Here is a 17,054-nt window from a genome sequence, read left to right as displayed (position 1 = left end):
TCTGTTGCTGTGTGCCTGGACACTTTAATGGGATCAGGTAAGGGGTGGACACACAGCTGTGGCTCATGGACCACTCCGAGGCCTGCCCTGCTACCCTCTCAACACAGAAGACACCACAGCAGAGCACATCTGGAACAGAAGCATGGTGTTTAATGAATCACGGTGCTTAATGAATCACGGTGTTTAATGAATCATGGGGTTGTGTACAACTCTGTACCCGCTGTGGGAAGCGGTTCCCCCCATGTACGAAGTTTACAGAAGTATGGGCCATAATGGTCATTAGTTCCTTCACCTCTGAGGCACTTTCCTTCTGTTCTTACCAAGACACCGTACCTGTAACCCAGTGCTCTTACACCCTCCCAGCCACTGCCTAGTGAAGACGTCCAACCAAAACAGGGAGAAGGTCGGCTGCTGAGTCCATTGCTCTTAACTGCCCTTCCAGGGGCAAAGCACTTTTAAACAAAAATACATAAAAGACGCAGGACAAGCACAAGCCCTGGAAAAAATTACAGAAGAAAACAAACCTAAAACCCAACAACTGAGTTTCAGCATCGAATCCACCACAACGTGTTCTCTGTAAAGCAAAGAGATCCACCTGCACCTCACACAGCTGCTGGGAGGGTGACATTGTGGTCCTCATCAGTTTCTATTCCAACCTCCTCCTGCACGAGGACAAAGTGCTCCTGTAGCAGACAGCTGCCCTCTGACAGCAGGCGCAGCTGCCCTGGGACACAAGCAGAAGCAGAGGGACTTACAAAGAACTGCTTCTTGCTTTTGGGGTATCCCTCCAGGATGGCATCGAGCAGCTCGGTTGCCTGGCAGGACAGAGAAGTTAGATGAGATTTGCAGGACTGATGCTGAGCTTTCTACCACAGCTGTGGGATACTGCCTCCCATACAGAGCCAACACAGCTGTTCCCACATTAAGCCCTGCACAGGGATGCACGAGCTTGTTTTGTTTCCCCAAGAACAAATAAAATAATCAAGAGCATCTCAGATTTACATAATTCAGCCAATTGGCCATTCATAGAGGGTCTTAGTTCACATTGGCCCCAGTGGCCCTTGTGGTGGCACTCAGCACAGAGCTCCATTTAGAAGTTACTGACTGTAACAACTTCAGGAAAATGCTGTCTCAGCCTGGAAGAAGCTTCCTGAGGTAACCTGCAGACTGTGCCCGCTCCACGGTCACCGTGGGTTTGCCACTGACACTTCTGCCCACCCCACGTTCAATGGGGAAACCATTACCATCCGCTTCCTCCTCCGCCACTCCTTGCAGTACAGCTTCTGCTCGCTGCAGACCTGTCAAAGGCAAAGCAAAGTAAGAACAACTCAACCAGCAGCCACTGCATGGAGTCTCTGTGAGCTCAAAGCCAGGAGATAACTGAATGAAGACGTTGAATGGGTAGAGCCCAGGGACTGGCCAAAGATCTGCAAGGAAAGGACAACTCCGGCTATTCCAAGTTGCCACAGAGAATGTGCTTCCTACTGCAGTTCACACACAGGCTCTGTGGGATCCATGTGGGAAAAGCCCAGGACTGATGCATCCGCTGTCACCCTGGGGTCAGCCAGGCCAGGTAAAGCAGCCAAGCGTTTGCTATGAGCAGCCTCCATGTCCAACTTACTGTTGGTTTTCACTCCCCCAACCTGCCCCCCCAGCTCTTTACCTTCTCTTTTTCTTCTGGCGTTACTTGGTTGGTGGCAGATTTGATCCTCTCCAGTTTCTCGGTGTAACTGGCGCAGTCCTTCCGCAGCTCTTCAACTTCCCGGGCCGTGTCGGCAGTGGTCATTGTGCCGTTCAGCTCCTTCAGCTCTGGAGGGCGGCGCCGATCAGCGGGAGGGCCGCCAATCCCGGGACAGCCGCCAATCCCGGGACGGCCGCCCGCGGGCGGTTCCGTTGCCGCTCACCTGCCTCCAGCTGCCGGCAGCCCCTCAGCAGCGCCTGCAGCTCGGCGGAGCGCGCGGCGATGTCGGCGTCCAACGCGCGGAGCTCCGCGTCGCCGGCGGCCGGGAGCCGCTCCTGGGGGCGGGCGGGCGCTCAGCGGGGCCGGGGGGGAGGGGGGGGGGCTCGTCCGGTCCCGGTGCTCACCTGGTCGGCGAAGTAAACCTTCTGCTTGCCGTAGGCCTTCTCGCGGACCAGGCCCTGCTGCGCCAGCTGCTCCAGCGCCTTCACCACGGCCTGCGCCACCGAGCCGTCAGCCCCGCGCCAACAGCCCCGCACCGGGAACCCCGCCCGCCCCGCCCACCGCCCGGCCCGGCCCGCCATCCCCGCTCACCGCCTTTCCCATCCCGAGCTCCCGCTGCACGTTCCCCATCACGTCCTGCGCGCTGTACGGCCGGTTCTGCTCCCGCAGGTAGCGCAGGACGGCGGCGGGCCCTGCGGGACATCGCCGCTCTCACCGTGGCCGCTCAGGAGCAGCGGCGCGGTCCGGCCCCGCCCCAACGGGTCCGGTTCCGCCCCGCCCCCCTCCCCCGGTCCGGTTCCGGTCCGGTTCCGGTCCGGTTCCGGTCCGGTTCCGGTCCGGGTCCGGTTCCGCCCCTCACCGCCGCCCGCCGCGGGGCCCTCGCGCCCTTTGCTCATCTTCTTCCCGCGCCCCGCTCAGATGACGTGACGCACTTCCGGCGCGACGCGCTGCGAAGCAGCAGGGCTTCCTGTCCCGGCCCGCCCGCAGATGGTCCATTTCCGCCGCGCTTCCGGTCGCGGCCGTCGGGCGGTTCCGGTGTGCGCTGTGGGGGCGGCGCTGCGGATGAAGGAGCGGAGGAGGCCGCGCTGGGAAACCGACCCGGCAGCGCCGCGGCGCTCAATGAATCACAGCGCGAAGGGATCGGAGCGAACAGCAGCTTTAATCCCAGCAGCCGGTGCTGCCGCATCCCGCCGCGCTCCGCCGGCCGCCACCAGCGCCTCCCCCAGCTCCCAAAGCGGCCGGTGTTTTTCAGACGGCACAAGATTTTATGACAGAACAAAACAAAGCCGCCACCTCATACAGCCCCGTAAAGCCTCATAAATCTCATAAAGCCCCATAAAGCCTCATACAGCCTCATAAAGCCTCACAAACCACCCGCTCCGGAACCAAGACCAACCCAGCAGCGCCAACACCTCCAGCTGAGCAGCTTCAGACCAAAACAAAGAGAGAAAAGCACACAATGGGAGTTTCCCTGCAGAGGTAAATGATCGTATCAGTTCTATGGCTTAGAGAAAGCGATGGGAAGCTCAATGACTCAGAAAGGGCTGGAAATCTCGGTCAGTCCAGCTTGAAGAACGTCCCTCCCCTGTGGGCTGCTGGTTTAAGTGACCACAACAAACAGTCACTCGAGCTGCTGTCCTCCATTCGGCTCCTGCCGGCGGGTTCTGGACTATACAGAGCTGTGAGGCTGCAGGATGTCCTGAAGCCCAGAACAAAACTGGCCACACGGGCCAAGTCTGCTTCTGCCCTCCAGGAAAACCTCCCTAGCAGCTCCAGCTCTCGGAGGCAGCGTCCAGGGAAACGTGGTATTGCTGCTGTCAATGCTGAACGTGTCCTGGAACAACACGGGAAGGTTTTAGCAAATTTAAGTCCGTTATTTTAAGAAAGCAACACGAGAACAGCTGCCACACGTGGATGTTCTTTGTGGGATCCTGGTCTTCACAGTAGATGTCTTATTGCCATAAAGTTTCTTACAAAACAGCATCACTAGAAAGCTTGAACTGGAGATGAGTGGCCAATAAGTCACAAACATTTGTGGCTGTACACCATCGCATTCACAACAGGAGGAAGGTGTTTGTTTCTACCCGCAGCTGAATATTGCTGGGAGAGAAGAATAGGATTTCTGTGCATGTTTTAGGGACAGGGAATGATTGTCTTAAAGACAGAACAGCACTAAGTCCCAGACATTAAGTTTGAGGGGAACCCAATCCCATTCACCTTATCGCATAACAGCCCCAAGAAGATCGGCTTCAAGATTGCTCTCTGTGATGCTAAGTCAGTCTGACCAGTGGTCTCTAGAACTGCAGACACTGGACTAATAGGTGAGGAAATTTGGAGCAAGCAGCATCCTTGCATGAGTGACTGTGCAGCAATCACATCAATGCCTTTTTTTCCCTCTGAATCACCAACACAGTTTATTTTAAAAATCCAAGCGAAGCTACAGAGTCACAGGTCAGTTGACTTCTCAGCCAGGACCAGTTGTATCATTACTCATGCTCACACAAGAGACAATCTAGGTAGCTGTGCAATGCTTTTTCCTTCCAGGATTCCCCTCCACGACACACAACAGAAAACCAGAAGGGAAGTGATGTGATTGCTTATTGGCCTCGTGAGCCAGCAGGATCCAGCTGGTTCAGCTCAGACTGATCCAGAAGTTCAAAGTCATCTCCTTCTGCATCAGTGTCCAAGTCCAAGCTGGCCGTCCTAAGATAAGTCTTTGCATCCCTGTGGGGATTGTCACTGCGTGAGGAGCCTGGCTGCTGAGTGGCTCCTGACAGTGCAAGTTGTATCATCCCCCTGGTGACAAACCCAGCTATGTTGTTGGTGAGATTCTGTACAGATGGCAGTACACCAGCTTCTTCCTGGTAATAAGGGAGATGTACATCTTCTGTTACTTGTGGGCGGTAAGCCAGGCTTGGGATCCCAATGCTGGTGTCATCTTCATCATCTAGGCCAGTTGTTTCTGGGTTTATGGAAGGGAAGTCTGGGAGATCCCTAGCAAAAGATTCTTCTGGGTCACTGTGACCATCCAGGTCTAGAAGAAAAGAACGAACACTTTAAATACACAGCACATGCCAAACACCCTGCAGGTACAGGCAGCGCAGCAAAAGCCGGGCCACTGCCTCACCAAGGCAGTTGAACCTGCCAGCCTTCGAAGAACCACCATAATCCTGTACTAAATACCACATGAGTTACAAAGGAAGCTGAACCGAAAAAAATACCAAGTAGTTTCATCTCATCCTGGCCATCAAGACAGAGATCAAGCAGCCAGATCTCAAGGGTAGAAGGAAATGTGTGTCTTCCCTGCAACCCATCACACTGGTGCCTGCTCACTATTTCATATCTTCGAGAAGCTGCCCATTTCCACTCACCTTCTGATCCCTCTGTCAGTGGAGTCTGACCCCTTGAAAGGTTAAACATCCCATTTTCAGTGTACGAAACCTCAGCATCTGAGTGTTCTGAGTCAGAGATGGTTAGTTCCTTGGCAACCACAGAGTCATCCAGCTTTGAAACAGGAGATACAATAGAAAACATCAAATACTGGAAATCTCATTCCTGTGCCTCAAGATAAAACATGCAATCCACTGGCTGCCAGTTAACCCAGTCCTCAAGGGACACCAGTATCTGAGGCTCATTTCATGCTTTACTGTCTGTCTAGCTTCCATCACAAGGCAGCTACGACATACTGGATACAGTGCTGTGCACTGCATGACTACACAATGCAGACAGCTTGTTCTTGTTAGCTGAGCTTCTCTGTTCCACAGACACTTCATTACCTTGGGACAGAAAGCAGCAAGCTCCTCTTCACTGTCACTCCCATCATCCGTACCCTCCTGATTAATGGATCGGCGACGTACTGCCAGAAACAGAGGCAAAGCTTATTATTGCTGCTAGGACAGAGGTCTGTTAAAAAAAGATTTTAAAAAAAACAAACAGCTTTGCACCATGCAGAAAACCCCAAACTGGCAGACTGGGACAGAACACAGCATACTTTGTTCATCAGCACAGCAATGTGATCATTTCTGACTTGGGCTGCTGCAGATCTTTTGCTGAGATGAACATGCTTTGCAGCAACCTTAAACTGAAAAAAGAGGAAGGACTCGATAGTACTGCAGAACAGAACAAACAGTTCTGGCAGCTGAGAAAAGGCACAGTTCAGCACCATGAACAGCTTACACCTAGTGCTCACTACCTGGCAGATTCCCATGGAAGCAGAGCTGCCTTGCTTCCCTGCCAAAGCAGCTGTATTTGCCAGGGGCCCTGGAATGGCTGCCATTTGAGACACTGTCCCACTCACTCCAAGATGGGGGCTTCATCAAACACCAGTACCTGAAGGGTCAGAAACACACTATGGTAACTTACATTGCTTTTCCCGCTGCTTTGATATCATGTAGCCTCGAACACTGAAATCCAGCCGCTGCAGAGCTGGTTCCAGCTTCATGTACATGCGATGCCCCAACCTGTGGTACACAGCAAGGGGCCACAGCAGGACGAAGAGCACTGAGAAAAGTAGGAACGTTGATTAGAAATTGCGCAGGATGTTACTTGGCAAATAACTTGTTCAATTTGTGAGTCAGTATCACATACATACAGAATACAAGATCTGAGCACTAAAGGTAACACGGCAAAGGCTGTCAGAATGGGTGCAATCACCTCTGCTAACTTAAGAAAATACAGAAACCAGCTCTTCAGTGCTCAGATCTGTAGTTAACAAGCACTCAAACATGTTCTGTCTGAACCAGAGACCTTAGAGTCTGGGTAAGGAATCAGCGTATTCTAGGCATAATGTATTATTTTAAATTTAAAGCCGCTCACACAGGTTTTCCTTTGGAGCAGAAAGCACCATCCCTCAGACATTCAGATCCTGTATATCTCTACCCCTTTTCATTTTAAGGTCTGTATTTAGCACAGGGTTCTTCTACTTACAGAGCAAGTATGAGAGCAGGAGTCCAGGGATATACCGGCCCAGAACAGCCAGGAATGTAAAGACTCCACATACTAGAAGGCAAAACTGAAGACATGGGAGACAGTGAGTTTGCAAGGTTAAGTGATGAAATCATTCACTTCTTGATCATCTTGTTCTCTGAAGAATTCTAGGTAAAGTTCTGACTCTTAACAACAGCAAAGCCTTCCTAGCATTCAACCACCCCATTCTAGGACTAAATCAGATACAGGAAGCATCTGTTTCAGAGCAATAGGCAGCATACAAAAGACTCTTGCTTCAGAATTTAAGAAACCTCCTAAGCAGATATGCTAAAAGCAAAGGGATGCCAGCAGTCAGCAGAATGGACACCAACTATCTAATTTACTAAAGTCTACCAGTTCTCACCTTGCCAGGGCTTTGCCTCTTGAAAACAAAGAGATTACTTAAGAAGTTGGTCCAAGACACCCATCCTTCAGCCAAATGGTGACACAGTTCTGGCACTCCAAGCAGCCGAGGGTGGACATATCCCCAGCTGCAGTAAAGGTAAAAATTCAGAAACAAATATTACTGCACTGATTTCAGCACAGAAGTCACTTGCTGCAAACACTTGTCTCTACGCTACCTTCTCTTCTCCCCCAGCTGCCAAACTCTAGAGATGCCGGTCAGCCTCCCTTTCAACACACCACCTTGCCAAAAGCAGCACTTCCACACCCCAATTCTGCAGGCATCTCAGTTCCCCCATAGCAGCTAAGGAACAGCCTTGTGCCTTACTTAATGTGTCTGATTACTTCAGAGGTACTAACTTCATTAAGTTCTACTGGTTCTACTTGAAACTTAGGAATAGCAAATCCTTCTGTATTTGGGCTTCTTACAAATACAAAAAACAAACAAGCCAAAACAAACAAAAAAAAACCAAAACAGACCACCCAACAAGGAAGTCATGAAGTCATGTGGCAACAGCTCAAGTGATTTAAACAGGTGTTGAGCATCCAGTGTTGCTCAGCAGCATAAGCAGGCAGCAGGGTGTGCCCAGAGATAGGAAGGTGTTATTAGTAAGAGAACACCCACTATTAATACTGCAGTCAGACCATAACTATGCACTAACAATTCCCGGGACATGCCTCTTTAAACATTCCACACCATCAAGAAGATGCATTTATTTCTAAAAAACAACAACACAACAACAACAAAAAGTTGTTTTCCTGCTACTGGAGACCCATACAAAAGGAACTGCTTCTAAGACAGCACCTCTGACTTAGGGGTGGAAGGGAATAGAGCAGCAGAGATTTTACGGTGCTCAAGCAAGCATTATTGCATGCCAACATAAAGGCAAAGAGTAATGGTTTGTGCAAGTAAAAAACCTGTCACAGCAGAATGACAAAGTCCAGGGCTCCATTCTCCCTCCACTAAGCAGTTTCCTTTTCTCCTTTCATTCCCCTCTTAAAGAAGCCAACGTTACAAGCACATGCAGGCAATTATTACACAGTATCATAGCAAAGTACCAAACAGCAGAGAATTCAATTAGTTTCCTACCTCTCATTGTCTAATTCGTCAGGTCTTGCCACTAAAATATTAAGAACAGACACTATGTTAGTTGCAAGGAATTTGCCATAAGAACGCTTAGCTTTGGGGATTTAAGTAAAGTTTTAATTAGCTGGGAGACATCTGAAAAAAGGCATTAACTGTTACAAAACATACGATTCTCTCTATAACACATTTTAAACGTGCTGCAGTACAAGACTGCAAGAGAGCCTCCTTGTTGCCTCCTATGACATTCTACAAACAAATGCTACAGTCAAGGAGACTTCCTTGTGCATTAAGAGACTGCAAGTTTCTACCAAGTAAAACAGAATAACTCAGAAGATTGTGAGGCACCGTAAGTGTGAGAAACTCCTGATATCTGTATGGATTTTCCAGAGTGACTCCAGGAAGAACGTGCCCACAACACTCTTGTGCATGCGTCCAGTCTTGGATTCTGCTGAGCGCCAAGTGCTGCACACTCTACACCTCCTGATCTGAAGATAATGCTTAATTTTCTGATAATAACTTAAATGTTGCAACTTACCTCCAATTTCAGGCCAAATTTTGCTCTTCCACTGATCTAGACAAACTACTACTATAAGAGTAAATGCAACCAGGAACACCAGTCGAAGAGAAGTCAGAGCAAAGAACCTACAGCAAAGAAATGAACAAATATGTGACCAGCAGAATCTGGGACACGTGAAGAGGGTATCACGAACCCGCTGCAAAACTTGCCAACAGCTATAGATAGAGACAAGCAAGCGGCTGCTTATCAGCCAGCAGCAGCCCGTCCACTGCCCTGGTGAGGAGCTTATCTCACAGTGCTCCAGACTGTCCTGCACAGCTGAGCACTCCTCGCTTTCAGCAAGTGGCTGGAATCCGCGGCCTGCGGGTCACCTTGTGCCCTTATCCCCCCTGGTGCCCTTGTCCCACCGCTCACAGTTCTGGTTTTGCTGAACAATTTCACGCTTTAGGTGGTAAACACGCTGAGGGATTTAAGGCTGGGGCAGTTGGCAGCGCTTCCAGGCTCCCTCCCGTGTGCTGACACACAAACCCGGACCTGCAGGTCGCCCCCCCGCACCCGGCAGCCCGCGAGCCGAAGCTCCGTGCCGGGAGGCCGCACTCCCCGAACCGGAGAGACGTTCGAGAGCCCCGCACACAACCCGCAACGGCCGGGAGCTCCCCGCGCACCGCAACCTCCAGAGCGGGCGCTGCCCGGCGGGCGGGAGGCCCAGCGCAACCCCCGCAGCCCCCGCAGCCCCGGGCCGCCCGCCGCCGCTCACCAGAAGATGCCGTGCGCCGCCGCCCAGCACAGCGCGCTGCGGCCCGGCCGCTCCCACACCAGCGCGGCCTGCGCGGCGCTCAGCAGCCGCTCGTAGGGCCCCAGGCGGCCCCGCAGCGCCGCGCTCAGCTCCTGCACTCGCCGCTGCCGCTCGCCGGGCCGCGCCGCCGCCATGGCTCCTCGCCGGCATCAACATCCGGTCGCCGCCGACATGGCGGCCCCCACCGCCGGAAGCGGGACGGCTCCGGGCGCCGCCATCTTGACGGAGGCGTCGCCGCCGTCCGCCAGCGCGCACGCGCGTTTCCAGGGCGCCGCGAGGGGACGGAGGAAGCGGGAGCGGAAGTGCGCCGCGCTCACGCGCAGTGCGGTCGGCGCCGAACGGGAGGTGGCGGCGGGGCGGGCGGAGCGGAGCTGCACGGAGCGGAGCGGCGGGCGGGATGCCGCGGGAGATCATCACCTTACAGCTGGGCCAGTGCGGGAACCAGAGTGAGACGGCGGCGGGCGGGGCGGGCGGGGCGGGCGGGGCCGGGATGCCGCCGGGATGCAGCGGGGGACGTGGGCGGGGCCTGCCGCGCGGGGCCGGCGGGGGGCGGGGCCAGGAGGCGGGGGTCGCTGACCGGGGTCGCTGACGGGGATCGCTGACCGGATCCCCGCAGTCGGGTTCGAGTTCTGGAAGCAGCTCTGCGCCGAGCACGGCATCAGCCCCGAGGGCATCGTGGAGGAGTTCGCCACCGAGGGCACCGACCGCAAGGACGTCTTCTTCTACCAGGTACCCGCGGCTCCCGCTTGGGGGTGGGCGGGCGGGTGACGCTTCGGGCTGTTGCTCGAGAGGCGGATGGGGCCGCGCTGCTGCCGCAGACCGGCTGTGTGCACTCAGAGGCTGGTGGAGGTGGCAGCGTCAGGCTCGTTGTGCTGCAGCGCGTCACCGAACCGCAGCGGGGCAGCCCCGCGCTCGGGATGCTCTGCGGGCACACAGCGGGCTGCTCCTCCTTCGCTCTGCGCCGCGGTCGCTGGTGTCCAGCAGGTGGCGCTGTGTCACAGTTCCTCTGGTGGGGAGGAGCTGCGCTGCAGCCTGACCTGCTGCTGCTCGCTGCAGGCAGATGACGAGCACTACATCCCGCGAGCCGTGCTGCTGGACCTGGAGCCCCGAGTCATCCACTCCATCCTGAACTCCCCTTATGCCAACCTCTACAATCCAGAGAACATCTATCTGTCTGAGCATGGAGGCGGAGCTGGGAACAACTGGGCGAGTGGCTTCTCACAGGTAACGGGTCCTGGTGCTCTTGTATGTGAACACAGCAGTTATTGAGGCTCTGTTGTGGCCTTTCTCGTGTCAGGCTCAGAATGCACTTGGCAGAAATCTGAGTCGTTCAGAGGTGTAGGACTGACTGTGGCAGCCTGGAGACGGGATCCCAGTGCTTCATGTCCAGCTTGATAAACTGCGCAGTGCTTTCTGTGGGAGATGAACAAATCCTGCTCTGGTCTCTCTTGCAGGGAGAGAAAATCCACGAAGATATATTCGACATAATAGACAGAGAGGCTGATGGGAGCGACAGTTTGGAAGTAAGTACATTGGGAGCTCTGGATGTGGTTGTCCTACCTGGCGTTTCTGGAGCTGGGCTGCTGTTCTGTGCGGCTGAGCTCAGTCCTCCAGTGCATACAGAACGGGTCAGCTTGGCTGCTGAAGCAATGAGTACAGAGAGGAGCTGGGAAAGGGAGATCTTTTCTGTCACTACATTTGCCAGGCTTCCCCAGAAGCCATCGTACTGTGTGCTCCGTGGGGCATTTGTCTGCCCAAAACACTGATGGCGTTGGGCACGTCCATACGGTCTGCAGGAGAAGTTTCAGGCATTATCGTGCTTTTTTTTCCCCTCTGTTTTACCTCCTTCCTATGGCTCTCCCTTTCACCAATTGCACCAGTGCATGCACTGCCCTTTTGGTTTGTTCTCCAATGAAGGTCTGTGTGGGTAAAGGGGGGCTGCATGGAACTGAGGCACTTGCTGCTCTGTGGTGCTTGCAGTAGCAGAGGGAGCTGCGGGATGCCTGTAGAAAAGTGCTGAGAGTCAGAATTGCCAAGTGCACCAAAATCCACAGAATAAACATGGGCAGCCGCAACTTCATGTTCCCTTTATCCGGATTAAAGGGGCATCAGGGATACCAAAAGCCTGGAGACAGCTCTGGGGCTTCTTTGCCTTGTGCTTTTGGCAGGACTTTGACTACCGACCAGATAAAACCATTTCCTGTATGGAGACATACAGGGCTCCTTAGTGTTTGTGTCAGGCTGTCACACAGCAACAGGGAAAGGGAAAATACTGTCATAAAATAAGTTGGCAGAAAATCTAAGAGCAGAGTGTGGGATCTGCAGAAAGCAGGGACGGTCCCAACGTCAGGTAGAGGGAGTTTAGGCTCTGAAGGGAGGGCATGGGGAAGGGGCTGAGAAGATCTGCCTCCATTTACTGTGACCAGCTGGGTGCTGAGGGTGACATCTGAGCTATTCTGAGTTCTGGTTTGGGGTGGGAGGACTCCAGGAGGCTCCTGAGCAGTGGTTGTACTTGGTGACATGTGCAGAGAAGTAGAATCCTCCCACGCTGGAGAAGTGGTGTGATGAGCATGTGGTTGTCATTGTGGTTTGGAGGAGCCAGAGCTGACCTCCACATGCTTTCAGCTCCCTGCTTGCAGCAGTATTGCCACTGGGAGGTTCTCACCTTTGCTGGCAGGCCTCTACTCTTGGGGCTGAATTGGACCTTGAGCTTCCTGCGTTCTGCTTCCTTCCAGGGATTCGTGCTTTGCCACTCTATTGCTGGCGGAACTGGCTCTGGGCTGGGCTCTTACCTCCTCGAGAGACTGAATGACAGGTGAGCGTCCAGCCTCATCCCCTTCCTGCACCGCAGAGTCTGGCCCAGGCTGGGCACCCTGCCAGAGCAGAGAGCTGACTCAGAGCCCAGGCTGCCGCCCCCACCCAAATACTGTCTTGTGCAATCCCTGGTAAACTGCCCAGGGAAGGGATGGCTCCTGATCCGCCTTTGGACTGCAGGGGCTCTGAAATTGGACTCGTGCTGTCCAAACCGCGCCATCCCTCAGCCGTTCTTATCGGGCAGCTGCCTTCTGACACCTTGGCTGTGCTGTGGAGGGTGGGAGGCTCTGGTTGATTCTGAGCTGCCAGCCCTGCCTGTTTCAGCTTGCAGCCTCTTGAAAAGGCTTGTAGGCAGCTCCTTAATCAGCCTGTGGATGGCTCAAGCCTTGCCTGTAGCTGTCTGGCAGCCTCTCCTGCGCTGTTGGGGTAGGCACTGCTGGGACAAATTCTCTTCCTCCCTGGGAGCAGAATCTGGCATGCGGTGCTGGTGACTCACTGCTGTCCTGAGCCTGGAGACTGCAAAGAGAGCTTGTGGGAGGAGACAGTGCTGCCTTGGCAATGTTAACCCTTGAGATGGCTGGGCTTTCCCACTAGGTATCCCAAGAAGCTGGTGGAGACCTACTCCGTTTTCCCAAACCAGGATGAGATGAGTGATGTTGTGGTCCAGCCGTACAACTCTCTACTGACACTGAAGAGGCTGACTCAGAATGCTGACTGTGTGGTAAGAGCCCTTCTGCATGTTGGCGCAGTAGCACAGCCAGCTTCTGTGCAGCAGCCCTGTCCCTGGCAGCTCTGAAGTGCAGCCTTTACTGGGGCAGGTACCGCAGCCTCTGATGCCCCATGCAGAGCATCGAGCACACTGTGTCCAGTAGGTCTGGGCAGATATGGTGATTGTAGGGACCAGGGCCCTGCACTAGCCCCTCCCAAGCTGTCTTGCTTGGCAGTTTTGCCTCTTGGATCTGTCAGGTACTTCCCATGGCTGCAGTGGGCTAGATGTGCTTCCTCTGTGGCACTCCCCCACAGCCTTCACTTCAACTCAGTCCCAGCATCCACAGGCCCTAGGCAGGCAGCATACTCAGTCCTAACCAAGATTCCTGTTTTTCCCTACCACCTCAACGTTGCACGTGGCAGGGCAGTAGCAGCTGTACCAGTGCTGCTGAAGGTTACTGCGAGGTGCTGGCCCAGAGGCTGTGCTCTCTGGGAGGGCACAGGGGAGCACAGCCAAGCTGAAGGCAAGAGTTCCCATTGACAGTGTCTGTTACGCTCCACGAATGAGTCAGCTTGTGGTTTCGAGTGTCTGCCACCTGCCACAGAGCACTCGGCTGGGTTGGGACTCATGCTGGGCCAGACTGTGCGATCTGGTGCCCTCCAACATGTAGTATGGGCTGCCTTTTCTCTGGCTGCCTTCACAGAGCTGTTTTTCTCTTGCAGGTGGTTCTAGATAACACAGCCTTGAATCGTATTGCAACAGATCGGCTGCACATTCAAAACCCATCGTTCTCTCAGATCAACCAGCTGGTGAGAAGGGCTCTTCCCTCTGGAGAAGCAGCACAGGGCTTTCTCGGTGGCTTTGGTTTGAGCCTGCTCCTTGGGCTTGGTGTGATGCTGGACAGCCTGGAACTGTGAATGTGGTTCCTCTGCCCTTCTTCAGGGTGTATTCCAAGGGCACGCAGCTTCCCTTGACCTAGTTTTTTAAATCAGGCTTTGGATGTGCTCTGTAACCTCTTGGTGACACGGTCCTCTTTCCCCCAGGTCTCCACCATCATGTCTGCCAGCACCACCACACTCAGGTATCCCGGGTACATGAACAACGACCTCATTGGTCTGATTGCCTCATTGATCCCCACCCCACGACTGCACTTCCTCATGACGGGGTACACACCACTCACCACAGACCAGTCGGTAAGGCAGCCTTCTGGGGACTCCTCCTCTTCCCTGAGGGCACTGTGTAACGTCCCATCAATCCATAGTCTTGGCATGAGCTGTAATTGCATGTTCCTAATCCCAGATCCATGTGTAGCTACCTCATGTGACAGCTCAAGCACAATATGAATCAGCCACGAGCAGGCAGCTGTGCTTGTGCCGGGCTAACTCCTTACTCCAGACATCCTCAGGATATCTGTGGCAGCTACAGGAAGGCCAGTGATATTTGATTTGGCAAAAGTCATCCTTAGAAATGATCAGAACAAGCCCAGCAAAGCACCCCTGCCAGTCCTGTCATGGCAGTGGACCACAGGCTCACACCATTCAGGTCAGAACACAACTGGTTGTTGCCATGCCAAGGCTGAATGTGGTCTCCGGGTGTCAGCTTCCCCAGGGTGCACCCAGGAAGGGGTTGGTTACCCTTCACCTGCATCAAACATTGCCAGTAGTGTTCAGCCTGTTCCCAGCCAGTGCTCCCCCCGGCCACAGGGGAGAATGAGTCTGTTCTGTTTTGAGACACTCACCTGCGCTGGCCGCGTCTCAGTTCTGCTCGGGGCTAACAGCTGCTATTCTCCTCTTGTGTGCGTTTCCTCAGGATGTTACTCAGAGAAACAAATCTGAAAAGCTGCTGGCTCTGAAAAGGGTATCAAGTGTGTGTTCTGTCCTCCCAGAGAGGAGTGTGGGGGGGTTCAGATGTGCGATGGCAACGTTAAATGTTTCCCTTCACTCTGAGCTCAGCTGAGCTGCACCCCCAGCCCCAGCTGCATTGCTGGATGAGCAGTTCAGCTCTTGTGGGAGCCTACACCAGTGCTCCAGCTCTCAGCCTGGCTGTGCTTGTGGTGTGACTTTGGGATTTCTCCATCCTGCATGCAGCTTTGCATGTGGCTCTGTCCCAATGGCAAGGGCTTCTCTTTCCAGCTGCCCTCTGTTCCTGTGTGCGTGTGCAGGGCAGCAGGAGGGCAAGGGAGCAGCACACCCACTGCCTCTGACTCCAGCTATGTTTGCAGGTGGCCAGTGTGAGGAAAACCACAGTCCTGGATGTGATGCGAAGATTGCTGCAGCCTAAAAACGTGATGGTGTCCACAGGTCGAGACAGGCAGACCAACCACTGCTACATTGCCATTCTGAACATCATCCAGGGGGAGGTAGATCCCACACAGGTGAGCTCCTGCACGATGCCATTTCAGACGCTGATGGAAATGGTATGAGAATGGCACGGTCACCATGTTCCTGCTTGGAAATCCCAGGGCGAGGCTGAAGGGTGCCTGAGAACTGGCCCCAGGTTGCTCCTTCATGAGGCTGTGTGCTATTTGGTGAAGTCTGCCTTTTAGCTGCATGCCCTGCAAGGAGCAGCTCCTGGGAGTGCTGCAGCGAGGCCTTGCCCAGAACCCTGCTACCTTTTGCTGCTCTCGCCCCACCAGGTTCACAAGAGTCTGCAGCGGATCCGGGAGAGGAAGCTGGCGAACTTCATTCCCTGGGGTCCTGCCAGCATCCAGGTGGCTTTGTCACGGAAGTCCCCCTACCTGCCATCGGCACACCGTGTCAGTGGCCTCATGATGGCAAACCACACCAACATCTCCTCGGTGAGTGCCTTCCCTTTGCACCACAGGCAGTATGTTGGGCCCTTGAAGCTGCGGTTCTGACCATTATTTTACAAACACCTCTTCAGACTTTCACAAGGCCGCAGTGGCCTACAGATGAGGGGTGGGTTGGCAGTCCCAGTTTGCAGCACATCGGGATTTAGGTCATCTGGGTTGCGGTCCCATCCATCTGTTCTGCATCCTCTGGGCACATCCCCATCCCCTCGTGCCATTCTCCTGGGAGCAAGACTCCCTCCGCATGGCCAAAAGCAGCCTGAGGAGCACGAGCCGATCCCTAAGCATTGGTGGGATGCAGGCAGCAGCTCCTGAAGCCTGATGAGGCGAGGGCCCCTCCCCTGGGCTGTGCATGGGCTCCCAGGAGTCCTGTCCTACCCGATTGCTGCTCCCCAGCTGTTTGAGCGGACGTGCCGGCAGTACGACAAGCTGCGCAAGCGGGAGGCTTTCCTGGAGCAGTTCCGCAAGGAGGACATCTTCAAGGACAACTTTGATGAGCTGGACAACTCACGGGAGATTGTGCAGCAGCTGATCGATGAGTACCACGCGGCCACGCGCCCCGACTACATCTCCTGGGGCACGCAGGAGCAGTGACCTGGGGACAGGAGGTCTCATGGCCACCGTCACGTGCTGCAGGGCACAGCTCTGCTGCACCCACATTGAGCACCACTCATGCCTCCCATAGAGCTGCCAGTGGGTGCACACTCACACTCACACACACGTGCGCTCCTCAGCAGTGAGCAGCACTGTCCCTGCGGGGCCTGGGCAAAGGACAGCCTCCACCACACTGCATGCCCTGGCCCAGGATGGGATCTTCTTGCCCTGGGAGCACATGTGCACTTGGAGGAGGGCAAGAGGAGAACTGGGGGCCTGGAGCAGGCCTGGCCCAAAGGCCGGGCCCTGTGGCTGAGGGCTGCGTGTGGCTGAGCCAGTCCTTGCCCTGGGCAGAGTCTTTCTTTCTCCTTTGCCAGATCAGGCCTGAGCCACAGGCTGCATCTATATTTTTGTAGGTTATTTTGCTTTAATAAAGGCTGTTCCTGCACTGACTCTGCCCGCAGTGAGTCCCCACTGCACTGCAGCACCAAGCAGAGCCCCTGCATTGGGCAGCATGCTGCTGGGCGAGTGCTGCGGTAGAGCCAGAAATACAGGCAGGACCTGCAGTGCAGCTGACCAGGACCTCCCCGCCCGGCCTGCCCTGCACTCGTGGTGACGGCGTTAATGTTACACAGGGGTGAGGCCACAGGCAGGGGGACCCCGTTGGGATGCCACCCCAC

General features: G+C 54.6%; 3 protein-coding genes across 3 annotated transcripts; 1 reads left to right on the top strand and 2 right to left on the bottom strand.

Moving 5' to 3' along the window:
• Positions 1-129: 129 nt before the first annotated feature.
• Positions 130-2,660, bottom strand: PSMC3IP (PSMC3 interacting protein). The gene is made up of 8 exons (XM_072356625.1): positions 2,541-2,660; positions 2,273-2,373; positions 2,086-2,175; positions 1,905-2,016; positions 1,664-1,809; positions 1,245-1,298; positions 756-815; positions 130-662 (listed from the first exon to the last, which is right to left on the bottom strand). The coding sequence occupies exons 1-8, from the start codon at positions 2,575-2,577 to the stop codon at positions 603-605; spliced, it is 660 nt and encodes a 219-aa protein (XP_072212726.1). The 5' UTR covers positions 2,578-2,660; the 3' UTR covers positions 130-602.
• A 162-nt stretch (positions 2,661-2,822) lies between these two features.
• RETREG3 (reticulophagy regulator family member 3) lies at positions 2,823-9,708 on the bottom strand. The gene is made up of 9 exons (XM_072356409.1): positions 9,410-9,708; positions 8,671-8,777; positions 8,139-8,169; positions 7,011-7,137; positions 6,608-6,692; positions 6,044-6,181; positions 5,458-5,537; positions 5,053-5,185; positions 2,823-4,715 (listed from the first exon to the last, which is right to left on the bottom strand). Exons 1-9 carry the CDS (start codon positions 9,580-9,582, stop codon positions 4,279-4,281), a joined length of 1,311 nt encoding a protein of 436 aa, XP_072212510.1. The 5' UTR covers positions 9,583-9,708; the 3' UTR covers positions 2,823-4,278.
• Positions 9,709-9,721: 13 nt separating this feature from the next.
• On the top strand, positions 9,722-16,827 carry TUBG1 (tubulin gamma 1). Its single transcript, XM_072356408.1, has 11 exons — positions 9,722-9,894; positions 10,065-10,177; positions 10,505-10,672; positions 10,903-10,971; positions 12,184-12,263; positions 12,857-12,983; positions 13,694-13,780; positions 14,015-14,164; positions 15,193-15,345; positions 15,607-15,768; positions 16,177-16,827. The coding sequence occupies exons 1-11, from the start codon at positions 9,846-9,848 to the stop codon at positions 16,372-16,374; spliced, it is 1,356 nt and encodes a 451-aa protein (XP_072212509.1). The 5' UTR covers positions 9,722-9,845; the 3' UTR covers positions 16,375-16,827.
• Positions 16,828-17,054: the final 227 nt, after the last annotated feature.

Source organism: Excalfactoria chinensis, chromosome 24 (assembly GCF_039878825.1).
Source record: "Excalfactoria chinensis isolate bCotChi1 chromosome 24, bCotChi1.hap2, whole genome shotgun sequence".
Classification (NCBI taxonomy): domain Eukaryota; kingdom Metazoa; phylum Chordata; class Aves; order Galliformes; family Phasianidae; genus Excalfactoria; species Excalfactoria chinensis.
This window is presented reverse-complemented; position numbering and strand designations above follow the sequence as displayed.